The sequence below is a fragment of the Salminus brasiliensis genome, chromosome 16 (genome assembly GCF_030463535.1).
Source record: "Salminus brasiliensis chromosome 16, fSalBra1.hap2, whole genome shotgun sequence".
Classification (NCBI taxonomy): domain Eukaryota; kingdom Metazoa; phylum Chordata; class Actinopteri; order Characiformes; family Bryconidae; genus Salminus; species Salminus brasiliensis.
Window position 1 is genome coordinate 4,620,535 of NC_132893.1, and position 26,298 is coordinate 4,646,832.

A 26,298-nucleotide genomic window follows, 5' to 3' on the forward strand; every position below is an offset into this window, starting at 1 on the left:
TGTTAGCTGAATGTCAGGTGAGCTTCTATAATCACCATCCAAATGATATCTATTTTATTAAAATAAAGTAAAGCAAAATGAGGTTCCCGCAGCTCTGTGAGCGATACAAATGCAGCCAAGGCCACGTGACAAGCTTGGTTTTATTCTTTCTCAAGGATGGAAACAGAAAACCGTGTATTGTATACAGAATGGTAGCCACATGCAATACAAAAATATGAATTTGTACATGACGGAACATGTATCGACCCATTCTAAAAAATGTACAATTTCAATGTTTTACAGCTTCTTTGTACATGAAAAAATAGAAAGATATATATACATCTGGACCAGGGGAGCAGTACTTATTCAAAAATGTCATGATGTACATTATATATAAAATGCTCATATAAATATTAAAAGAATTATGTCCATTAGCTGTACAATAAATAAATCAGAGGTGTTTCTTTTTTTTTCCCAATTCTTTTTTTTATACATGTATATATATTTTACACATCGTCAACATTTATATACTCCAGTCGCTCGACAGAATGAACCCCCACGTTTTCAAACACGTTACACCCGCACGTACACTCGCGCACACTCACATCCACACGTACACGGCAAATTAATACGCACAAGCACGCACGATACGCACAAACGCACAAGAGGTAATGTTTACGGGACTCGGGGTGGGACGGGGGCGCGGCCGTTTCCGGAACCGCTGAGAAAAGGACCTACTTTTTGACGCTACGTGTAGCAAAAAAATAAACAACTACAAAAGAACCTGGAACTACTTAAGCTGAGAAGACAACTGTGCTTCTCCTTGGCTCATCGTCACGCTCGAGTTACGGTCACTTCAGTGCAGTCCTACAGCAGACACACACGTACAGCACATACATACAGCGAACAGCCATTCAACAGTGGACTTACATAGAGGAGGGTGGGGGGGGGAGGGGCTCACTGAAGTGGACACATGTTGCATTCTTCTCTGAAGCTCCTTGAAGGAACAGTTCGGATGAAAAATGTGCAAGACTCTTCCCTTACCCCAACCGGGTCAGCCCGAGGTGTGTTCTGTATATCTGCGCTGAAGCTACAAGGCTAATGTAGTGAACAAGGACACGCAGTGTCATTGATGCAAAGCACCAGAATCTGTTTGAGTACTATTAGCACCCCCTTGTGGTGAGTAAGTTATAAGCTACATTAATAAGGTGCTTCGGATTTGATTCAGACTCTTTTGGTACTGATCTTGCCAAATATGGTCTGGGATTATGACTGAGACCTGCTTTACCACTAACTACACCGTTATTGAGTCCAAGAGAAATCCGAGACTAAGACCGTTGGCTAAATTAGACACAACTTTCTGAACACGACCATTTAGCCAACAGTCTCTCTGTCCGAACTCTTAAGGCTCTACTCGAGACCACCTTTGTAAAGACCAGAACTAGGCCATTTAGCCACTAGGCCGACCTAGCTGGCTAAATATGACGCAAACAAACACCACAAAGGTGAACTTGACTAGAGGCCTACCAACGATTACACAATTTGCCATCTACCCACCAGGAGAGAGCACGGCTAATTGTGCTCTCCCAGACTCCGGCTGCTGATGGCAAAACGGAGCCACTCGGAGCTGATTATGTAGTTACTGACCAAGACTCTGAACAGGTTAATGGAACTAAACCAGAATACCCTGGAAATGTGTGGAATTCTTCTAGGATCTAGGAACACCATCGCATGTAAAACTGCATGCTTTTAATAATTTATTTATTTATTTGACCCAATTGTCTCCCCTCCCACACTCCCCCATTAGCAACTGCAATGCTCCCGACACTAGGAGGGTGAGGACAAGCTAAACCTCCTTTGAGATCAATAAAGTATCAGTCTATCTAAGTGAAGTTAGCCACCTCCTTTTTCCGAACTGCCGCCGATGCAGCATCACAAGGAAGCCAAAGAGTTCAGAGGAAAGCGCCGGATCCCCAGACGCCTGTGCAGGCCACGATCACAATAGGAGTGATGAGGGGTGAGAGCACCATCTGCCCAGTCAGAGAGAGCACAGACAGTTTTGCCAACTGTGCTCACCTGGGCTCTGGCTGCTGATGGCGAAGCAGCATGTTCCAGGATTTGAACTAGTCTGCTGAGCCACTCGCAGCCCTTGATAACATTATTTGTCCACTGATGTTATTTAACAACTTATCAGCATCCCGTCTCAGGTGATCTATTTAATGATATTATGCGTGATCATAGAAACCTCCAGGTAATTATTATGGCTTTTTTATAGCAAAATGTTTCCATTTATGTAATTTACTGATTCTCAAAAAGCAGTTTTCAGAGGACATGTCCTCATCCGTACAAACACACTGATTGAATAGTTTTCAAATCTAAAGCCTCAACCAGGCTTCGTTTTGTTCTAAATGGTTTAGGAACGTAATGGGCCCAGCATTTGTGGTTGGAACACAGCCTGGACAAACCTGGGCAACTGAAAAAGTGGACACCTGGACAGCTTGACCAAACACTCTACTTCCCTTCCCTATTCTGCGTACGTTTGGGGTGAGTGGAAAACTCTACGGGATTTTTCATCAAACCGTTCCTGTCAGTTCTCACTGCAGACGCTTCCAGTTCGTACAGCATTATTTTTCCCCTCAAAGAGGTACTTAGGGGCTGGAGAGTGATTGTATGCAATACCGTGGGTGCAGGAATGACTAGGGGTGTGACAGCATCTGATGTCAGTCCGTGCAGAGAGAGAGAGAGAGAGAGAGAGAGAGAGAGAGAGAGAGTGAGTGGGAATCAGTGTGAGAAAGATACACATCATTCAAGGAGCCAGAAGCACTGCACCAAGACCACAAAGGAAGTTGAAGAGAAGGCAGAAAAGCTCGGAGGGTCCAGCCGCTAGAGGGGGTAAGGAGGAGTCCGTCTCGGCCCGAGCGCTTCAGGGGCCGGGCAGACGCTACATCTCGGGAGTCCAGATCCAGCCAAGACACCACAAGCCAGGGAGGAGAGAGAGAGAGAGAGATAGATAGAGCTGCCAGTGCTATGGGCCGCGGCATTTGGCTAATGCTCTTATCCAGAGCCACCGACTCAGGTTGCTCCGGTAGATTCAGGGAGGATGTAGAGTTAGGAGTCTTTCCCAAGGGCTCTTATTGGTGTTGAGTGGTGGGCTTGTCCAACGGGAGAATCGAACCCCCGTTAACCACTGTGCTCCTCCAATCACTATCACATATGCCCACCATACATCTGTTCATTACGATGCCGTTTAACTTTCCATCAGTATTCGGAAGCTTTGTAAAAGAAATGATTAAATAAATGTAAAATTACTGGTTTGATTAGTAATAATTAATTGATATGAATTTTCATACATTTTTGTCCATCAGATCGTCATTATCCACTATTATTAGAGAAAGAAAACTGTGATTATATGCTGTTAAATCAATCATTAAATAATGCCAGGCATTTCCTATCGCTGCCCGATTCCCCTGCCCAATTTGTGGGGATGCGGACCAGGTAGCTGGCAGCAATCTGTGATGCCCACAGATGCCACACAAAACGTGTGGCTAACATCATTTAGGCATCCAGTGGTGTCCTGTAAGGTAAGAGGGTGGTTCAGTGTGGATTAGCTCATGTTAGCTAGCCAGCCAGACACCTGCTCCACTAACTGCTATAGCCATATCTAATATATGCTAGACATTTAGCTGAAAAGCTCAGGATGTCTTGCTGCCATGGCTACGCTGGCTAAACTCAGCGCTACCATTAGCCTTTCTGACGCGACCCGGTGCGTATAGTTAGTATTAGGGATGTTATTATTGGCCCAAACTTGTTCACGGCTGATTTCAGTTCGTTTGCACTACCACCGGTATACAATGTTAGTGTGGAAATTTCGAGCCAATGCTTTTAAGGGTGAGGCTGACAGCGAGTATTCAGGTACTTGCTGGGAAATAAGGAAGAAGGAAAGATGATGAAGGTGAAGAAGCTGAAAAGTAAAATAAGGGGGGCTGAATATTAAACATTTTCCAATAAGAGAGGAAAAAGCGGCCGATATCTTGATATATTCGTGAGCTTATACTGTTTAGTTTGGTGGCATCTGTAAATGTTAAGAGCTTTTCATAGACATATAAAGAGAGATGCCGCCAATGCCTTAATACACTACATGGCCAAAAGCTTGTGGACACTTGTGGGGTCACCGGTGGAGAGCACTTTATAGTGGCGGACAATACGAGGCATTACATTTTGCGCAAAACGCTCAGGCTACACACTGCGGCCTATTAGTATTAGACCAAAAAACATTAAACGGGTTCACGGCTGATTTCAGTTCATTCGCGCTACCACCTGTTTACGCTGTTTACCTGAATACTGACATTTTGTCAGTACACTGTTGCCACCTGTTGAATGTTGTTTGAACTGCAGGTTTGAACGGGACAATGGTTTTAAGGGTGGGGTTGACAGCGAGTATTCAGGTACGGCAAGTTTTAAATGCTATAAAGCAGCAACTGCTTTACTCAAACATTCCACGGCCCATGGGCAGCACTTTCCCGAAAGGAAAAAACCAAACAAAACAGAAAGAGTGGGTCCCCCCCCCTCTCCTCTGTGCATTGCCAAAGCGGTCTCCCCTCCGAGAGAGTAAGAAGAAGAAGAAACATTTAAAGGTGGAAGATCAGGCTGCAGGTCAGTGGAAGCAGGATCGGTGTCAGGCAGAGTCAGTGCTTTTGCTTTTGCTCTTTAGTCCAGAAGAGTTAAGGAATTTCAGGACGCATGCAAGGCAGACCCAGGCTTTGTTTTGCATTGCTTTTGTGTTACGCACACACAGCTACAACCTAAAGAACAGGGGAACAGAAAGGACAGACAAGAGAGAGAAGAAGGGAAGCAGAGGTTAGACTGTTAATCGACTCATTAGAAGGATGGAAAACAGACAGAACTGGATGCAAGTTCGTTAACGTGAAGCACAGGTTAAAATGTTAGTGAAGAAAGGAGGAAAGTTGATGAAGCTGAAGGTGAAGAATAAAATTAGGGGGCCGGATATCTCATTAGATTGGTAGCATCTGTAGATGAAAAGAGCTTTTCATACACATATATATATAGAGAGAGAGAGAGATGCTGCCAATGCCTAAATACACTACATGGCCAAAAGCTTGTGGACACTTGTGGGATCTGTAGATTGTATTTAACCCAATGAAAGCATCAGTGAGGTCAAGGGGCTGATGTTGATGATTATGCTGCGTTCCAGCTCATGGTTGGCACTGGGCACAGTGACCTGTGACTCATGATGCTCCAAAACGTCCCATTATCTTAGCAATGCTGAATTCACTGATTGGAAGATGTGTCCACAAACTTTTGCACAGATACTGTACGTAATACATGAGGTTCAAACCAGTGGTTCCCAACCCTGCACCTGGAGGACCCCATGACTCCCAACACCCCTGCTCCCAACACCCCTGATCTAGCTACCCAGCCACCATGCTCATGGGTGGAATGTGGGCTAGGTGGGTTCCAGGTGGGCTTGGGCTCTGAGTGAGTTTGTACTTGCTTTGTTACTGAAACCCAGTTTAAAGTTTACAGTCCCATCTAGGCCCCATGTGTGGTTCTTAACCCCTCCTGGTCCCATCACTATCTGGTCGCATCCATATGTGGCACCAAGGACAAAACTGTCTGGTTCCCAGCTGGGCCACTCAGACAGGCCCCACACAGACATGTTAGTTGGGTAATCAGGTGTTACAGGTGGTGTGTTAGAGAAGTGAACCACTGAAATGTGCAGGACAGGGGGTCAGGGGGTCCTCTATGACCAGAGTTGGGAACCACTGGTCTAAACAATAGTGGTCACAGTAATTATTCTGTCATTATTATTTTTAATAATGCTTATCATTATCATTAAATGTCCTTGTTTATGATTTTAGTGCTTAGTTTATGAACCTGAAGTCAATTGGACAACATTCTCAAATTGCCTCAGGTTTAAAATTAAGGGGCTACCACAGAATACACCACATCGTCACATAATTCTTAGCACAGTTTCTCATATTTTCTGTGATCTAGGATGCGAAGTCCAAGCATGCCTGTCTAGACATTCTGCCCGTTCTGACACACTGACCACATGGTCAAGGAAAAATAAATAAATAAACTCGTTTGGGTGAAAACGATAAAGGGCAGTCGTAGGACGCTCAAGAAGGCAGGACGTTCTCCTCCCAGTCTTTATCCTGTCTCTAGGATACATACTCTGCGGACTTCCAGAAGTGTCCGGGATGGGAGAGCCTGCGGTTGAGCTTGGGAAGCTTCTCCAGCATGTCGGCCAGCTGTGTGAAGGTGGGGCGATCGCGCGGGTCGTACGACCAGCAGGCCGAGAGGATCTCCTGAGGGCAGAATTACACAGAGGGTCAGTGACACTTATTTTTTTAATTTTGTTTTTTTTTAACAAATGTGTTTATCAAATTTTGTAGCTCCCTCTAGAACTAGAAACGCACTGCAATACTCCGATACAGGCAAAGGCCGATGTGGCATTGACGGGCAGTCAACAAGCACCGCCAGACCAGCTGACAGATGCCTGTGCCGGCCAACATCACTTAAGAGTGAAGAAGGGAGAGAGCACCATCTACCCACCCAGGGAGAGAAGGGCCAATTGTGCTCGCTCAGATTCCGGCAGCTGATGGCAAAGCGGCATGGCTCGGGATTCGAACTCGTGACCCCTCGGGGCAACACTTTTAATGAGTGATAACTTGCGAGTTTACTTAAACTCATCAGTTTGCCAGGTTTAGTAACCAGAACTGTCCTGGACTCCAGCTCTCTCGAACTGGAACTAATTGAACACTAACTGGTCCCAATAAATCTTGAAACAAGGAATCAGGAGCCACAAGGCCACCAAAAATACCCATTTCAGTTCCTCACCGTGACTTCTTTGCCCAAGCTGATCTCTGCTAACACCTTCTTGATGCCCTCTCCGCTGCCCACTTGCCAGATCGTGGCCTCCACCGGCTGGTTGGTGATGGGCCAGTCCCTTGCTTGTAGCTCGTACCAAATAGTCCTGAAAGCAGAAATACCGGTGGAATGGTCAGTCCATTAAGCACTAGGCCAACTCACTGTACAAATTCAGGAGGGGTGTGGTGTTTGTGTTTGCACTTGTGTATTTAATCAGATATTTGATTAAGATTAAACAAAGATTAAGCACATTTTACTGATGTTCAGCACTGCAAAAGAGCTCACCCTCTGCATTTAAGCATCTGTGGCAGTAAACACCCTCATACACACACACACTAGTAAATAGGCCAGTGGGAAGACACCTGTATATGCAGCTATTTCAAGTAAAAAGACGAATCTGTGCAGTATTATGTTGTGTGACCAATTCTGTGGGTCCGCCGGTGGTCTCTGGCCTAAAACCAGCGAGTATAAGTCTCCCAAGCCAAATCAAATAGAACAGTGACTATGGTCAGAACGCCAACGTCCACCACATCTGGTTCTCTCACCCGAAGGCGTAGACATCAGCAGAATTGGAAAAGGGCAGCCGATCCTCATTGTTGCCCGGACTCATCTTACGCACAATTTCCGGAGCCAGGTAGCAAATCCATCCATGAGGAAGCTTCAGCTCATTCTCCCGCCTGGATACACACAAAAACAAACACAAACACACACACGCACACACACACACACACACACACAAATACACACTCTCCATCAATGACTGGGCATATTTGCTCTAGGCCAAATATCTCCTGACATGTTCTCTTATCAGTTAGAGGAGAGTGGAGTAAGAAGCAGCCTTTCTTTACCTCCCTTCCTGAACCACGCCAGAGATTCCAAAAAGGCCGAAGTCTGTAATCACTACTTTGTTGGTGTCATGAAAAACATTCTTAGATTTCAGGTCCTTGTGAACGATTCCCTTTGCGTGCAAGTAGCCCATTCCCTGTTAGAGAGGGGGGAACCAATGAGAACAATGTTAGTAAAAAGTCTCAGAATTAGAGTCCAAAACCTCAGAGTCAGAGTCAAAGGTCTCAGAAACAGAATTGAAAAAAAATCTGAGCTGAATGTCTTAAATATGTCCAATATGTCAGAATCAGAGCCCAATAAGTCAGTATCAGAGCCAAATATGTCAGAATCAGAGCAGCAAATCTCAGAATCAGAGAGACAGTCGGATATCTCAGAATAAGAGTCAAAGATCTCTGAAGAAAAGCGGAATATGTTAGAAGCAGTGCCAAATATTTTAGAATCAGTGCCCAATATCTCAGAATGAGAGTAAAATATCTCAGAATAAGAGCTGAGTATCTCAGAAGCAGTGCAAAGCATCCCAGTCCAATATCAGATTCAGAGATTCAGAGCCAAATATCTCAGATTCAGAGCTGAAAATCTCAGAATCAGACCTGAAAATCTCTCACAGAGTCACAGAGTATCTCTTAAACACAGTGGAATATCTCAAAGAGTCAAAGAGTCTCAAAGAAAATATATCCCAGATTAGAATCCAATTTCTCAGAATCAGAGCTGAGTATCTCAGAATCAGAGCTGAGTATCTCAGAATCAGAGCTGAGTATCTCAGAATCGTAGTCGAAAATCTCAGGATCAGAGCTGAGTATCTCATAATCAGAGCTGAGTATCTCATAATCAGAGCTGAGTATCTCAGAATCAGAGCTGAGTATCTCATAATCAGAGCTGAGTATCTCATAATCAGAGCTGAGTATCTCAGAATCAGAGCTGAGTATCTCAGGATCAGAGCCAATCAAGTCTTTAGAACTGGGAGTCAGTAGAACTCTCGACTGGTTACATTTGACTTGAAATTGTACACTGTCGTTATATTCATCTGGTATTAAAATAGACTGTAGGGCTAATGGACGAAAGATCAGGGCTGTAGGCACAAAGCCACAGTCTACACAAGCCCTTGGAGAGATGCAGCTCTTTGGCACAATGACAGAGTATCTAGGTTGCGCTATAGGAGTTACCTTCACAATCTCCTGGGCAATCTGTCTCGTCTTGTTGATGTCCAGTGTGTTCTTTGTATCCCTCACAACAGAATACAACGTCCGGCCTTTGCAGAAACTAAAAACAAGTGAAAGATGGTTTTAGAATTGGGTTGAAAGCTTGGCTATGAAAAGCACTGCCAGTGCAACAGGGCACTCTGCAGCACTCATGCAGGAGCCTAAGGTCACCTTGCCCATTGCCACCATAGATAGAGGGGTATAAAGCACCACAGCACTGGGCCGTGGAGCAGTGAACCGACTTCTCCAGAGTGCAGGAGCTCCAGCCAGTCCCTCTGGGATACATTTGAGTGGCATTTATGACCTAGAACTTATCATCCATGATCAGTACCTGACCTCATTAACACTCTCATGGTCGAATGCAAGCAAATCCTCACAGCAATGTAAGGTATTTGCAGCAGAGTAGAGGCAGTTACTGCAGCAAAGGGAGAACATACTCCCTATTAATTGATTTCCCTTGATTTCAAAAGCAACTCTGGAGGAGCAGGTGTCTACAAACTTTTGGCAAGGCTTAATGCTAAAGCACAGCAATTCCAACTACTCCCCTGTTGACCCTCAGACTGACCTGGTGATGATGGCCAGGTGTGGCGGCGCCATGCAGGCCCCCATGAACAGCACCACGTTCTCGTGTCGCGTCTGCCTGTAGTTCATCACCTCCTTCTTGAAGAGCTTCAGGTGGTCTTGGTTGTTGCCGTCTATCTCCAGCAAGCGGATGGCCACCTCGCCATGCCAGCGGCCCCGGTGCACCCGGCCCCAGCGGCCCTTCCCGATCAGCTCGCCCAGGTCCAGCTGCTCGAAGGGGATGTCCCACTCCTGCAGGTACACGCTGGTCTGGCTGGCCTTGCGCGAGATCGGGCCCTTCCAGTGCTGGCTGCCACGAGCGCTGGGTAGGTCGTCCAGCTCATCCCCTTCGCACTCGCCGTCCGAGCCGCCATTAGGGTCCTCCTCCTCCTCTTCCTCCTCCTCCTCCTCTTCCTCATCGCCCTCCTCCTCCTCTTCCTCCTCTACGCCAGGGTCTTCTTCTTCCTCGGCTTCCGCATCATCGTCCTCGTCTTCTTCCTGAGAGGTAAAGGGAGAAGTGGATTGGACAGGTCATGGGTGACTGAAAGTTCTTGTGCTGGTGTGAGAGGTGCTGGCCCATTGATAGCCTAGTCTACACAAGCTGCACAATCCTGGCTGAAGAACTGTGGGCGGTATGCAGTGGTCAGTATCTACCAAAAATGCTCCAAAGAAGAACAACCGGTCAGGTGTCACTAAGGCTCACTGATATGATCCATGGAGGTCCCACCTCACAACTTGCTAACATACCAGACACCACAGGACACCTTCAGAGGTCTTGTGGAGTGTGGGGGACCTACTCAATATTAGACAGGTGGTGTTAATGTTATGGCTGATGATCAAACATCACCCTGTATCTTACTTCTCCGTCTTCATTCTCGGCCAACTCAGCATGCGGGTCTTCTGCAGAGGCGTCATTCTCGTTGCTGAGGGAGGCAAAGTGCGAAAACCTTAAGCATCTCAAAACCATCAGGAGATTTTAACAGAGCCAATACACACAATTAGCCAAACACATCGTAGAACGGCTCTCTTACACTGTGTCTATTAGGCCTTCTGGGTGCAGAGTGTTGGAGCTGGACACATCTGGGTGAACAACAAAAAAAATGACCATTAGACACTGAAGCACAAATATTTGCACTGTGCAGCTGCAAAGCCTGACAAACAAACTAGTTCCTACTACAGCGCCTGAATTGCAGACGCCAGGCCAGACGTGCAATGACAAAGCTCACCAGCAGGAGGCGTCTAAAACCCAAGTTACAAACACCAGGCAAGTTCATGCGCAACCCACAAGACCTGGGCATGCAGACCACCACCACCTAAGCCAAGCATTTGTGTCTAATCTACCAACCTACATGCTAAAGAGGCTAACAAGTGAATGGAAGACCAAGTAGCCTGATGTCATTTAGGTAATGCTGCTGATCAGTGGCTATTCACTTTCATTCAATGTTAGCAGCGTTAGCAATGTTGACTGAACTACTCCTTTGAAAAAAACAACAACAACAACAACAACATATAGACAGCAAGGTTCAGGACACTGTGGGGAAAAGTCACAAGGAACGTCGTGAGCATTTCAGGGCTTCTTGAACTCACCAGGGAAGATAAACTGCTGTCTATGCTGAAAGTAGCAGGCAGCTTTAGGGGCAAGGAAGGAGGAGAGAAATCGACAGGCAGGAAGATTGACAAAGAAGAAAGTTTGGGGTTAAAAGGCAAGACTGGACCCAAGTGTGTCCACTGCAACTCTATTAGACACCTGTGTTAGTGTGTTATAGGAGGAACGGCGAGTGGCCATGTAATACCCAGCAAAACAGATCCTGGGAATACTGCGCTGTACCTGAGGTAACCTACAGTGGCAAGCAAACGTTTGGGCAACCCTGGTGACTTCCTTTTTGAGGTCTATCCATTGTTTTCCAATTATATGTAGCTCAGGGGTCATTCATGTTTAACGTGCTACAGACAGCGTGACCTTTTCTTCCAGAATGTGCTGGTTTTTAACTGTACACCTTCGTCCCTGTGCCACTGGCTGCAACACAACATGATCGACCCACTCCTTAACAGTTGGAAAGGTGTTCTTTTCATGAAACTCCTCACCCTTTTTTTCTCTAAACATAACAGTATGTTTTCAGTCAACAGGCTTGTAGGCGTTTCCAGGCTTGTTTAGACGTTCCTTCAGACTTCAGATGGCTGCTGATTGTTGGGATGAAGGTCTGAGGAGTATTTATTAGTACTTATGAAGCCATAGCCGCAACAAGCTAATTAAGGTCTAGGCCTGAAGGTCTGCATGGTGCTTGGCTGCATGTTTTTTCACTCTAAAGTGGTTCAAAACAAAATGATGGCACGAATCCCGCCTAAAATGCTTCATCTTTAACTTCCCACCTTTTGGGGCTACCGTTTGCATGCCACTGTACGTACGCCGGTGACGCCGACTGTCATAAACCTACATGAACGTTTCTAAAAGTTTATTTCAACAAGCACGTGTTGTCATACATGAGCTTTTATGGCCAAATACTCACCTGGGAAGTGGAAGCGGTTGTCGCGGTGACCCTTGGGTGAGGGATTGGGGGGTGGGGTGGCACTGGGAGGGTTGCTTTGTTGAAAGGGGGCCGGAGAAGAGGGGGTAGAGGAGGTGGTGGAGGAGGGATTACTACTGGAGTCCAGCTGATTCAGCACGGGAGGATGATCCTTGGGGAGAGAGAGAGGTAAAGACAGTTAAAGAGAGAGAGAGAGAGAGAGAGAGAGCATTCGCATAGTGACAACCAAGATGATAGACTGCTTAATTGTACAGTAATCTCCTGAACAAGGGGACGACCGGGGTGATCATTTCCATGAAATGAGCGAATTTGCATATTCTGTCCCACACAGTGATCGGATTTCAGTCTGACCAACCGGACACGCATTTGACTACCAAGGGTAAATCCTACTAGAATACAATCCAGATACTAGTCACATGAGGTCTTGTGAAAACGGGAAAATCTGAATATCAAAAATATCAAAAATTGATATCATGAAAATGATCGTGATATTATATTTATGCGGTATCGTCCACCTCTTCGCCCCCAGTCCCTGTAATTTGCTTCTGCAGTAAAGGAGAAAGAAACAGCTGCTCTCTCTATGCGAGCACTGGAGCGTTTATTGTTTTAGTGTATCATAAAGGTCAGTACCTTCTTGGTTATTGCCTTTGGTAAGGTGCCAAACTGCGGAGCCTCGGCCGGGCGGTCCACAGGGTTGTTGATGTCCGACGGCACAGACTCCGTCCTCCGGATCTTTGTGACTGAGACAGGGAGCGGCGAGCAGAGAAAGATGAGACTGAGGCTTTTTCAGGACTTTAAGGTCATTTATGTGTGCTGAATAGAAGGAGAACTGGCAGAGCACTTACTGGGGAGGAACGATATTCTGCAGGAAGGAGCTTCTTTTGTGCATTTATTGTGACACTTTAACCTGCGGAGATGAAAGCAGACGTTAGAGCGTCCGCAGAAGCTGTACGAGAAGCCCCGGGTCAGCGGAAGCCACCTGCGAAACCCACCTGCAGTGCTTGCACTTCACTCCAAAGATCATGTTCTTCTGACACACTTGACACGTCTGCGATAGCCAGGACTTGGTGGAGAACCTTGAAATACAACAGAAACTTTTTTCAACTTTAAATTTTATGAACTTACTTTTCCGCTCAGTGGCCACTTTACTGGAAACACCTCCCTAATAGGTGAGCAATTCCAGACTGTAGCTTTCAGCGTCAGAGCCAGTTTCTGACCCCAGGCCAGCTGCTGACCAGATGCTGGTGGATCAGTCTCAAGACAGTAACACCAGTAGCAGATTCTCTTAGATAGAGGCGCCTTAGACGGTTCTCTGAGCAAAGTCACAGAAGAACCACTTTTGGTTCTATAAAGAACCATGGCTGTGGAGGGATGTGCGATGTGTGTATGTGAAGAACCTTCCCACTGGTGAACCCGAAAGGTCGTTTAAGGCCTTGAAAAGGTTCTTCACACTCACATATCTCTTTGCAGACACAGTTCTTCATGGAACCTTAAGCAGTTCTTCTACGGCATCGCTCCAAGAACCATGTCCGACACCTTTATTTTTACTGGAAGGAGCGTATCAAGCGCTGGCAGGCTGAGAGTTTTGGTCCACCACCTAAAAATATCCTGCCAAGAGCTCTTCTGTGGTCAGAAACAGGGCTGGCTAGATGATGGACAACATCGCAAAGCATCAGCAGGTGAGCTACAGTCTCCACCAAGGTCCAACAACAAGGTCGGAGTCTCCAATAAAAGTCTAAAAGTAGCCGTGGGAGTATCCCCACCAACCCTCATAAAAGCTCTGTAAGGGGAGGAGTTACCTGTGAGTGACAGCCAAGCCGATGTCTCTTCTCATGGCCTGGGGAGAACTGCGATGGACCGCGATGTTATCTGCATGTGGTTGGACCGGGGAAAGGGGAAAGACAGTGAGAGACTGAAAAAGACACCCCGTCCCATCCAGCAGGCTATCTTTCAACCATTCCCACACACATACACACAACGCAGGCTTTCAGGGAGTATTGCATGACTCTCTGGGCAGCCCCAGATAAGAGGCCGTCCCCTCCGAATGGAAACATGAGGTCAGAGAACCTCACATCCTTCTCCTCGCCGGTCAAGGCTTCCACACATACACACACACACAAAGTGATGCAACCATAAACTCACAAGCTCCGCGGAACGGGAAGAGAACCCGCGATAACCCCTTCCAAAGTTGACCGGCTCAAACATTCGGGCCTGTTTTTGACGCGAAAGGCTCCATCCATACTGCAGTTAATGATTTACGTTAACAGATGCTCACTACATGAAAGGCAAACAGTCGGGTGAACCTAGGAACCCTGTTTGACTTGAGGTTTACAGCGGCATTCCGGCCCAAATCATCCAAAATCACTAGCCCTTTTAATGGAAACAAAAGCCCCTTAGTTCAGACCCTCAGGTTATGCGGACAACCCTTTCTAACTTAAAGCTGCACCCATTGCTGACATAGAGGGGTGTAAAGCCCCCCAGCATTGAGCTGCGGAGTAGTGGAAGTGTGTTCTCTGGAATGATGGATGGTGCTTCACAAAGGAGTCAAGTAGAAATGTTGGTTATCTAAACATAACTGGAGTAATTATTGATTTTTATTGACTTTTTACTTCTCCTTACATTTTCACCCAATTATATTTTTTAAAAATAGCCTTGTTACTCCTATTATTCCTATTTCTCATGTAAAAAAACCCCAATTCAGATACTTCTAATTCAGAGAAACTCTTTATTACAGTAGAAACAAAGAATTGGCTGGTGTCCCAATACTTTTGTCCATATTGTGTATATGTATACCAACTTCTAGAGCTTCTAGAGTTTCTGGACAAGAATTAAGCCTAGAATCGCCATTCACAACGCTCTGTAGTCCAAAACTAGCTTAGTCCTTGTCCAGGAAACTTGGCTATGGTATATCGGCTTGGCTTCAAGGCTCTGCTTGTGGGACGAGGTTGAGGAATAGGGACGGTCATTTTTTAACAATATCCCTCAGATGTGTATTACTGTTATTAACAATTGATATGAATAATTCTACAGTTATTACATAGTCATTATTTAATTGCCTGGACATTGCGTAAGTGTGGGTGGGACTCACTCCTCAGGCTACTGTGCTCCTCCAGCAGCGTGGGCGTCCCAGGCAGGGTGTAGGGGGCCGTGGCGGGCACTGCCCCGGGCGTCCGAGCGGACAGCAGCGGAGAGCGGGACGGTGAATCCTCACAGCCGTTGCCGTTAATCTGGACATTCAGGAACAGCTTATTCTTCTTTCCACACCTAGGGATGGACACACACACACACACACACACATAGGTCAGTCAGTGGGGGTCACGGCAAAACCAGGAAAACTACGCAAAGCCGGATAAGGGATTTATCCAGCTTTCGGCCAAAAGACTGCCTGGGCATCCAAAAATCAACCCTGGGCTCAAAGTAAGCTGAGTGATGTCAAACACACACACACACACACACACACATACGCCAGAGCAAAACACATAACACGGCGCTGTTCTGGGATTAAAACACTGACCTTTTTAAGTGAATGGAGAAGCACAATACCAATCTACCACCATTACTGTCTCAATCACATCCACTTTCAGTGGTGTAAAGGTATACTAAGCTAAACAAGCTCTCCCATTGGCTGAGATGTCACTGGTAGAACTTAAGGTCCAGCTACCAACATAATCAGGAACTGATAAAGGAATCAACCAATTGCATTCTGATTTCCAGTGGGTGAAACCAGTTTGGTGAATATGACCAGTAGTTCAAGCCGGTTTAAGTCTGATAGAAATGGAATTTGTTGGGAATTTGGCCTGTGTGGCCTGAAGCTGTGGGCTAACAGTCTGAATGACCAGTATATCAGTGTTCAAAACACAAAATATACTGGTTTATACTGGTCTGTGCTGGTGTGGTGGTGTTTGGCCAGCATCAGTGTTCAAAGTGCAATACATTCCAGTTTATACTGGTCTGGTACTGGTTTGGTGATGGCTGACCAGCATATCAGTGTCTAAAACACAATATATACTGGTTTATACTGGTCTGTGATGGTGTGGTGCTGACTGACCAGCATGTCACTGTTCAAAAGACAAATTATGCTGGTTTATACTGGGCTATGCTGGTGTGGTGCTGGTTAAGCAGCATCAGTGTTCAAAGTGCAACAAATGCCAGTTTATACTGGTCTGGTACTGGTTTGGTGATGGTTGACCAGCATATTAGTATTCAAAAGACAAATTATGATGGTTTGTACTGGTTTGTGCTGGTGTGGTGCTGGATGACCAGCATGCCACTGTTCAAAAGACAAATTATGATGGTTTGTACTGGTTTGTGCTGGTGTGGTGCTGACTGACCAGCATGCCACTGTTCAAAAGACAAATTATGATGGTTTATACTGGTCTGGTACTGGTTTGGTGATGGTTGACCAGCATTTCAGTGCTCAAAACACAAATTATGATGGTTTATACTGGTCTGGTGCTAGTTCCAAATGCAACACATACCAGTTTATACTGGTCAGGTACTGGTTTGATGGTGGCTGACCAATCTATCAGTGTTCTAAACACAACATATGCTGGTTTAAGCCTGTGTGGGGCTGGTTGACCAGCAGACCAGCGTCCAAAACACAAAATATGCTGGTTTATACTGGTCTGGTGAAGGGAGAGCGGAGGAGAGCACGGTGGGGTGTATGGGGTCGTCTCAGGACAGGGGAACAAGTCAGTCAGAGAAATTTTAGCCTTGACTGGACTGCATCACAACAGCTAGAACAAGCCAGAAGGGCTTTCAGCTCGTGAGTGAGACCCTCCTCCGTCAAGAGTGTGTGTGTGTGTGTGTGTGTGTGAGCGTGGTGACTCTGACTTGCCCTCTTTTGGACATCAGGCCTTGGAAGTGTATCCTGTTGTGACATTACTCGTAATCTCTGGGAAATCTGTAGAGGATTAGCCTGGACCATACACACAAACACCACTAATACATAATGTCTCTTTCTCACTCTCTCACTCTCACATAACACACACACACACACACTCCGAGCGTGATGGAGTGGAGGGGAGGAAGTGTGCCCTATTTCCAGTTGGGTCGTGGGATGCAGCGCTAAGCAGAAGGGGAGTTTCTGCCCACGCGCTTGGCTTTAGGCCTCCAACCAGGGTTGCCAGATTGCTCCAGGTCATTCCACCAAATAAGGAACACAAACAGAAATCCTCTGAAGAGGCGGCCGCCGCGATTCCAACGCAGTGCCGTCCACTTCAGTGTTCACTCCTCTGTCCAACCTGCTTCAGTTTTAGCCCTGACAGCTCACTTTAAAGGCTACATTCAGTAGGAGTAGCATGAGTGGGTCTCCTTCCCCTCAACACGCCTGAAAAAATGCACGTTACGGGGTTGATGGGGCTTAGGGAGGCACAGGCACTACATCAGCTAGAGTAGTTAACATCCAGCCAACATCAGCTAGAGTAGTTAACATCAGCTAGAGTAGTTAACATCAGCTAGAGTAGTTAACATCCAACTAACATCAGCTAGAGTAGTTAACATCCAACTAACATCAGCTAGAGTAGTTAACATCAGCTAGAGTAGTTAACATACAACTAACATCAGCTAGAGTAGTTAACATCCAACTAACATCAGCTAGAGTAGTTAACATCTAACTAACATTAGCTAGAGTAGCTAACATCTAACTAACATCAGCTAGAGTAGCTAACATACAACTAACATCAGCTAGAGTAGCTAACATCCAGCCAACATCAGCTAGAGTAGTTAACATACAACTAACATTAGCTAGAGTAGCTAACATCCAGCCAACATCAGCTAGAGTAGCTAACATACAACTAACATTAGCTAGAGTAGCTAACATCCAGCCAACATCAGCTAGAGTAGTTAACATACAACTAACATTAGCTAGAGTAGCTAACATCCAGCCAACATCAGCTAGAATAGTTAACATCTAACTAACATCAGCTAGAGTAGATAACATCCAGCCAACATCAGCTAGAGTAGTTAACATCTAACTAACATCAGCTAGAGTAGCTAACATACAACTAACATCAGCTAGAGTAGCTAACATCCAGCCAACATCAGCTAGAGTAGTTAACATCTAACTAACATCAGCTAGAGTAGTTAACATCCAACTAACATCAGCTAGAGTAGTTAACATCTAACTAACATCAGCTAGAGCAGTTAACATAAAGCCCACGTCAGCTAACATCCAGCTAACATCAGCTAGAGTAGTTAACATCTAACTAACATCAGCTAGAGTAGTTAACATCTAACTAACATCAGCTAGAGTAGCTAACATCCAGCCAACATCAGCTAGAGTAGTTAACATCTAACTAACATCAGCTAGAGTAGTTAACATCCAACTAACATCAGCTAGAGTAGTTAACATCTAACTAACATCAGCTAGAGCAGTTAACATAAAGCCCACGTCAGCTAACATCCAGCTAACATCAGCTAGAGTAGTTAACATCTAACTAACATCAGCTAGAGTAGTTAACATCTAACTAACATCAGCTAGAGTAGCTAACATCCAGCCAACATCAGCTAGAGTAGTTAACATCTAACTAACATCAGCTAGAGTAGCTAACATCCAGCCAACATCAGCTAGAGTAGTTAACATCTAACTAACATCAGCTAGAGTAGCTAACATACAACTAACATCAGCTAGAGTAGTTAACATCAGCTAGAGTAGTTAACATCAGCTAGAGTAGTTAACATCTAACTAACATCAGCTAGAGTAGCTAACATACAACTAACATCAGCTAGAGTAGCTAACATCAGCTAGAGTAGTTAACATCAGCTAGAGTAGTTAACATCTAACTAACATCAGCTAGAGTAGTTAACATCCAGCCAACATCAGCCAACATCCAGCTAACATCAGCTAGAGTAGTGAACATCCAGCCAACATCAGCTAGAGCAGTTCGTTTTGGAGTAGTTACTAGACAGGGGTTCAAAGAGTTTAGGGAGACCCCATGAACATGAAGTGACCTACTTGCTGGTGGGCGTGTCCTCGATGCGGTTGCCCAGCTGACTCTCGTGGCTCTTGCTGCGGGTGAGGGTGATGTTGGGCAGCAGGTGGAGCACTTTGCGGGAGGGCGGCGGAGGCGTGCACGGCGGTTTCAGGCGATGCCTCCTCTTGGAGGGCGGGGTGATGGGTGGGGTGGAGGTGTGGCCGTGGAGACGGACCGGCCGAGACGAGTAGTACGGGCTGGGGTCCGTCAGGCTGTCAGCATAACCGTGGGAGATGTGGGCCTCGGCGGCGGAGAGAATGTGGCGTGGGTGCGGGCAGGGGGCCAGGGGCGTAGAAGGCGTGCCTGGAGGTCGGGCGAGGGGGGAAGGGCTGTGAGGGCGCACGCTACCGCCCAGCAAGGGGAGCTGGTCCATTGGGGTCAGGCCGCCGCTGTCCCGCCTGGTGGGCTCTGAGAACCAGCAGCCGCCGTCCTCTTTAAACTCTCCTGTTGAGAAACAAGGCCGGAATCGGATTGGATGGGATGTCAGACTCTGATTGGTTGGATATTGCTCGTTCTGTCTGAGACACTCCGCAGCCCAGTTTTAAAGCTGCCCAATACTGAACGTAAGTGCTTGGCACACCTGACTCAGTGGCACTCTTTAAGCAGGAGAGGGCAGCGCTGAGCCGGGCACACTCCTCTGCGCTGGAGCCCAGCCTCCTCATGGTCTCTCGCACCTGAACGCCTGGCATCTGCAGCAAGGCATCCAACGACAACTTCACGGGCACCGCCTACGCAGGGACAAGCAGAAAGAGCAGCACACACACACACACACACACACACACACACACACACACACACACAATATTGGGCCACAAGCAAAAATACACTACAGCACTGAAGTCCCAACACTGACGCTATTAAACCCCATTATAGATTTCATCACTAAGTGCAGTCGACCCAGTGCAGCTCCTCGTGTAGAGAGTCAGAGACAGATGGGACAGAATTTTAAGGGGCAGTTCCGTTACCCTATGCTAATGTCCCAAAGACTCCCTATCGGTACACTGACCAGCCAGTCTAATATTTCACACCGTATTAAAACAGGATCACAGGTTCAGTACAGGATCTGTAATCCTCTCACTTATTGGAGTATAGCAGTTAGCATATCTTCACTAACATAAATAAATAATTTTCTGTTTTTATAGTTTCATAGCGCTTAGCATATCCTAGCAAACAAACAAAAAGCAAATAAAGCATTTTAGCTTTACAGTAGTTAGCATATCCTAGCATCCTAGCAAATAACCATAATTTCTGGTGTATAGCAGTTAGCATATCCTAGCAAACACAGAGCAAAATATTCTATTATATTTGTCTTTTATTTGTTTTTTGTTTAGTAGTATATTCTAGTATAAAAAGAGCATATTCTAGCATTCATGGAGAAAATCTCTCATTTTTAGTTTTAGCATTTAGCATATTCTCATGTGAATGATAATATACATATTACTTGTGTAAAAAGCAATATTTTAATTTAGGTTTTATGCAAATAAATGCAAATATTAGCAAAAACCTAACAAACATTAAACTGACAAAAATCCCTGTTTCTCCAAAAAAATGTACATTTACATAATCTAATATCTAATATAACAATCCTGTGCAGGGCTCAGAAAATCAGGTTTATAAAAAAAATGACAAAAAGGATAAATGTTTACAAAAAAACAAAAAGGAAAGAGGTGCAAAAGTTGCCAACATGAAAGAGTTGTATAAATATTGTATAATATTGTATAATATTGACGATTAAGTTTTATTTTAAACTATTTTTATATTCGGATTACCTGCCTAAAAACAATCAACAGGTACATACAGTATTTTTTAAAATATTATATTCAGTTCTTATTCACAGAATACTTAAAATATTAATTAAAATATATTTTTTCACATTTTGGAAATAAATTACCATTAGATAATAATAATAATAATAAATTATCATCATCATTATCATCATAATAAAAACCACAATAAATCTGATATTTTGTTTTGCTCACAGGCAGCTTATTTAAGGTGACCCCCCCGCCAATTACTCAAAACCTGCTGGACACTGTTTTCCTCGAGAGGCCTAATCCAAATGAAATTCACCGTCCCTTTCTCATTCTCACATCTCCCTCTCCAAATAGCCGGGGCACGTGACCTCTTAGACTAATTAAGCCCAGCAGATGATCCGATTACCTAATTACGGACCTGTATGATTGGATGGAGTGAGAGGCAGTCGAGCTAAAGCTCTTGAGCTGGGGCTCTATTATAACACACTCACATATTCCTCCCGTTGGCGTTCACCTACAACCGCAGGACGCAGCTTTAAAACCCGCTACTTTTACCCACTAAAACGTGTTGTTGTTAAAAGCGGATTATTTCTTAATAAAACGAAATGAGAAATGGTGTGAAGAGTGCAGGTACATTTGCATTTGTGGGACTTTTATTATGAAAAAAGTAAATATTTATATATAAATAGTGTTAGTTTTTAGTTTTAAAGAATGGAAACAGTCCCAATGTTTTGCATTTTGATACAAATGGGAGATTCGAGGCTAATGCTGCTAACAAAACACTGGACTTCTGTAAAAAATCTTCAATTATTCAAAATAATTACAATTATTCAAATTAAAAACAATTATTCAAAATAAATAAAAATGCTCAAAATCCTCAATTATTCACTTCAAAACGGTCAAAAACCTCAAAAAAAGGCGGCACTGATTCCCCTGTTACACATTAAAACTGGACTATAAGTACCACATTTCCTCGTCATCATAGCTAAGGCCATGCTGTAATACTGTTAGCTAGACGCTGAATCGTGTAAATGATGATAAATAAATAAAGCTTAAAAAATGAGACCTATAATTTCCGTCTGTGTTTGTATATAGACTAAAGTATTTGTACCATAAAAATGAAGATCTGGGCCCGTTTTAAGAAAATTGCGAGAATGGTGACAGTCTAAGCCAAGCCATTCTTAGCATCGTTAGCCTAGCATCTCTAGTTTTAAACTAAAGAAGTAAACCTTAGAAACTGGACGTGCCTTAGCTGACCTACAGCATCTGGGGTCAGCCATCAACCACGCTTATTACATATTTATGCTGGACGACTCCTTTAAGGCAGCGAGGTTTTCCTGGGACGCCACACCTCGACACATCACAAGGGCAGGGGCGTTTCTGGGGGTGAGGTGGGGACAATGCGGCGCAGTGTGTGAAAACCACAGCGCATGTTTGCGAGCAGATGGTTTACTTTAATCGCGGGCGGTTTCTGCAGCAGCAAAGGGGTGAATATCCAGGTGTTGTCGTGTGTGTGTGTGTGTGTGTGTGTGTACGTACATTAAACCGTCACAAAGAGCGTGCCCGTCATATGAGGGCTATAAATCTGCCAATCAACATGGCTCTATGACGTGATAACATGGCTGTAAGAAGATTGGGGTGGGGCCCAAACAGAGTCACTGTGTTTCTCACACTATTCTGACACACCAGCAATCACCCGAACGCCCGAACACATGCGAGCTTCTCTTCCTCTGCGCCATCAACCACCACAACACCCTGCTGCTGACAGCAGGCGGAGCGTCGAAGAGGCCACCCTGGAGCTTGTTGTGTGAGATGAGGAGGAAGAGGAAATCACCAATGCACCAGCAGTCCACCATTGTAGACTGGTGGTCTCCAACCCTCCACTGTTCAAGAAATTAATAAAAACACTAGCTGAGCGTGGCCACAGGAGGGCGCTGCTGCAGCGTCAAAGGAAAACAAAAAGCTTAGAAGCGAAGTTTAATGGAAACCACGGCCGAATCTCGCATTGAGCGCATTCTCTGTGATGAGCCCAGCTGTCAGCTGTCAGACCCCCTTGACAATCGGATTCGGGCCATTTGCTACCTGCTGTGTGAACGTGGGCTTAGCGCTCTCCTCCGAGCGTGTTGAGCTGCATATCCTAGATTTTAAAACCCGGCGTCAGGGCACAGGGTCAGAGAGTAGAGAGGGTTGAGGGCCTTGCTTAAGGACTCAACGGCAGCAGCTTAGTGAGCCTAGGTATCGAACCCACAACCCTGCGGTTAATAATCCACTGCTCTAACCGCTAACCACTTGAACTTCCTCAATGCAATTCAAACTGACGAAGTGGTGCTTCGTGTGTCTTGGAGGAAGATCATGCTAGTCCTCAGCTCACCAGCTTGGTAGCGTGAGGTGTGATGGGTGGAGACTAAGCCAGCAGGTGGCTAAAGTGCAGAGAAAATAGGATTAAAAATAAAAGCTTGCCTTATATAAGGCCCAACTAGATGCTCCTGTAGTTGGAGTCACACCCTAGTTAGCATGACTAACTCGAATTCTTTGGGTGGATGAAGTCACGCTGGCTGCAGCAATCTGCCTCCTCGTCCTCGGCTGCTATCCCAGGCCATGGCGAGAGACACTCGGCTGGGGGTTGTGAAGGCCGCTGCTGCCGTCCTTCTGCCTCTTTAAATCTCACACACAAAGAATTGGCAGGGCATGACCCCGTCTGCTTGGCTATGGTGGCAGGAGGGCATGCCATGTTCACAGCACCCTGCCTGGCAAATCATTGATCTGGGTTAGCCTTGAGCGCTAAGCTAACAGAGCTCTGGAATGCGCAGAATTACAAGCTCGGTCTGAGAACTGACGAGCGCAGTGTTTATAATGACCACGCTGATAATCACTGCCCGGACAACGGGACAAGCCTGATTCGCCAGTCATGAACCCCAGATGCAGCCTGTGTGTGCATAAGCTACAATAACACGTACAGGTGGGGCATGGCTGACGGCAAAGCAGCATGGCCTGGGATTCGAACCCCGCGAACTCACCACCCCCGGGCCATAGCGGTAGCGCATTAGACGGCTGAGACTCACAGAACCCTGCAAAAAAAAAAAAACTTTCAATGGAAGTCAATGTGAGAATTGGCATTTCTTGCTCCTGGGCTCCCCCTACAGGCGGGAAGTGGAATTTGCACCGTGAGTTACCCCTCTTTGTGTGCCGAACCCGGAATAGCAACGATAGGGATTCTCCCACAATTAATAACTCCCAGTTACAGACAGTGTAGCGTCAACACACAGCAAACCGGGCTGTCGGGTTCGCTAAGCGCTACGCCTGGGCCTTTGCTCGAGCCATGATCGAGTCTCTACTGTTGGCTGGCGGTGGGCCGGTGCACTGTGGACCGCTAGTATGAGTTGAAGTGGGTCAGGAAACACGGAGCACTGTATGCAGTCTGCATGGCTAATAGTAGCTGGTGCTAACCACACTGCTACAGGTGCAGCCAACTGGTGCACTGAGGGGACTGTCTCTAAAGGCTAGTATTGGGAACCCAGGTGAACCCAGGTGAATACAGGTGAATACAGGTGAATATACTCATTGCCTTGTTTATAAGCATGTTTGGGTGGTGTTGGGTGGTTGCCTCACACATGCACACGGATACATGCTCATCACTATTAAACACCACATGTGCTCTATACGGAAAGAGGTCGCAGCCAGCATCACTATCAGATGATCAGATATCCCACGTCCCTGCTTTTAAGACCTGGCGATTAACGAGTACTGAATGAAGTAAAGAGTTATTAATAAAATATTCAGTGCAATCACAATCACTGGCTAACGCTAACGTCACTTTGCCATTAATATCACTTTGACCTGCATTTAATCTGGTCTAAAATCCAAATCCCACCTGAGTGTGCTCCACAAACCACTCAAACCCACAGAGACATGCTCACACACCGTTTCCGTTGGTTGCTAAGGCGTCGCTAGGTGGTTGCTGAGGTGTCGCTATGATATAGCTGTTGCTTGTTAAGGCATTCCAAGGTGGTTGCTAAGGCGTCGCTAGGTGGTTGCTGAGGTGTCGCTATGATATAGCTGTTGGTTGTTAAGGCATTCCTAGGTGGTTGCTAAGGTGTCGCTATGGTACAGCTGTTGTTTAATAAGCTGATGCTAGGTGGTTGCTGAGGTGTTGCTATGATATAGCTGTTGGTTGCTAAGTCGTTGCTAAGGTGTTGCTATGATAATGCGGTTGGTTGGTAAGGTGCTGCTATGATATAGCTGTTGGCTGATAAGGCGTCGCTAGGTGGTTGCTAAGGTCTTGCTTAGTACAGCTGTTGTTTAATAAGCTGATGCTAGGTGGTTGCTGAGGTGTCGCTATGATATAGCTGTTGGTTGCTAAGTCGTTGCTAAGGTGTTGCTATAATAATGCTGTTGGTTGGTAAGGTGCTGCTATGATACAGCTGTTGGCTGATAAGGCGTCGCTAGGTGGTTGCTAAGGTCTTGCTTAGTACAGCTGTTGTTTAATAAGCTGATGCTAGGTGGTTGCTGAGGTGTCGCTATGATATAGCTGTTGGTTGCTAAGTCGTTGCTAAGGTGTTGCTATAATAATGCTGTTGGTTGGTAAGGTGTCGTTTTAATTAACCTGTCGGTTGGTAAGGCGTTGCTAAGTGGTTGCTAAGGTGATGCTATGGTACAAGGGGTAAAATGTATGGTACCAAAGCTGTTGCCCAAATGACGGTTGGTCCAAAAGCTCCTCCAATACATTTGGCTATTAGAGCTCTGTCCACAAACTTTTGGCCAAACAAAAAACCTCAGAGCCTACTGACACTCGTACCAGACGTCTTCAGGCGTAACACACACCACATTCACTCTACCTGTATGAGCTCAGGCCTCAGGTTGATGGTGCGCAGCCAGTCGCCCAGTCGCGGGTAGCTGTTCAGGGCCTGCGGCCTGTCCGTCTCCGGCACCTTCAGCTTACACTGCAGCTGCTTACAGATGTACTTCATCAGCTTCACCTGCAGGGGGAAACAGAGCACACAGCAGAGGAGGGAGGGGCGTGTTAGCCAGTGAGGAAGAGGCAGACCAGGCAGGCCAGCAGTGGGTGAAGGCCCAGACAGTGTGATGTGCTGTAACGGCCCTCAGCACTACGCCGAGTCCTTCAGCAAGCAGCCCAGATGCTTCGCGTGTTGCTGCTGCATGATGGAGCCAGCTGAGCTGAGCTGAGCTGAGCTGCATGCAAAAAAAATCTCAGGAATTCAATATTAATGAAAAATGATAAATAATAAGAATCATAAATACATGTCTATCCACCAGCGGGCCTGAGTGGCTAACAGAGGGATAGACTCCATAGGGATGGTGCACTATTCTACTGTGCAGCGACGCCCACACAAACTATTAGCTTGTGCTGCAGCCACAAGCTAACATGCTACCTAAAAGTAGCTCAAATCTAGGTTCAAGTCCAGCTTCAACAAAACTCTGGGGTATTAATCACACTCCTGTAATTAATAGATAGCGTTTTAATAGGCTACAGAGCATGTCTGCCGTGAACGGATCAAAATTGACCCATGAGGTCGTTTGATTTGGCCCAGCAGAAGGTTATTATAAAACT

General features: G+C 45.8%; 1 protein-coding gene across 3 annotated transcripts in view; it reads right to left on the minus strand.

The window, feature by feature from the left end:
• Positions 1-122: 122 nt before the first annotated feature.
• Positions 123-26,298, minus strand: part of ksr1a (kinase suppressor of ras 1a) — a 49,856-nt gene continuing 23,680 nt past the window's right edge. The window contains exons 2-20 of one of the 3 annotated variants that reach the window (XM_072658117.1): positions 25,565-25,705; positions 19,556-19,703; positions 18,957-19,419; positions 15,090-15,265; positions 13,801-13,870; positions 12,994-13,077; positions 12,847-12,908; positions 12,632-12,741; positions 11,984-12,152; positions 11,064-11,105; positions 10,508-10,556; positions 10,336-10,399; positions 9,481-9,974; positions 8,880-8,976; positions 7,719-7,852; positions 7,416-7,547; positions 6,841-6,976; positions 6,175-6,308; positions 123-4,781 (exon numbers count right to left, since the gene is read on the minus strand). In XM_072658117.1, the coding sequence (XP_072514218.1) occupies positions 4,775-4,781; positions 6,175-6,308; positions 6,841-6,976; positions 7,416-7,547; positions 7,719-7,852; positions 8,880-8,976; positions 9,481-9,974; positions 10,336-10,399; positions 10,508-10,556; positions 11,064-11,105; positions 11,984-12,152; positions 12,632-12,741; positions 12,847-12,908; positions 12,994-13,077; positions 13,801-13,870; positions 15,090-15,265; positions 18,957-19,419; positions 19,556-19,703; positions 25,565-25,705 (2,712 nt within the window). In that variant the 3' untranslated portion in view covers positions 123-4,774. Of the gene's footprint in view, positions 6,309-6,840; positions 6,977-7,415; positions 7,548-7,718; positions 7,853-8,879; positions 8,977-9,480; positions 9,975-10,335; positions 10,400-10,507; positions 10,557-11,063; positions 11,106-11,983; positions 12,153-12,631; positions 12,742-12,846; positions 12,909-12,993; positions 13,078-13,800; positions 13,871-15,089; positions 15,266-18,956; positions 19,420-19,555; positions 19,704-25,564; positions 25,706-26,298 lie in introns of all 3 variants that reach the window. The other 2 variants (XM_072658118.1, XM_072658119.1) reach the window with 2 other exon arrangements.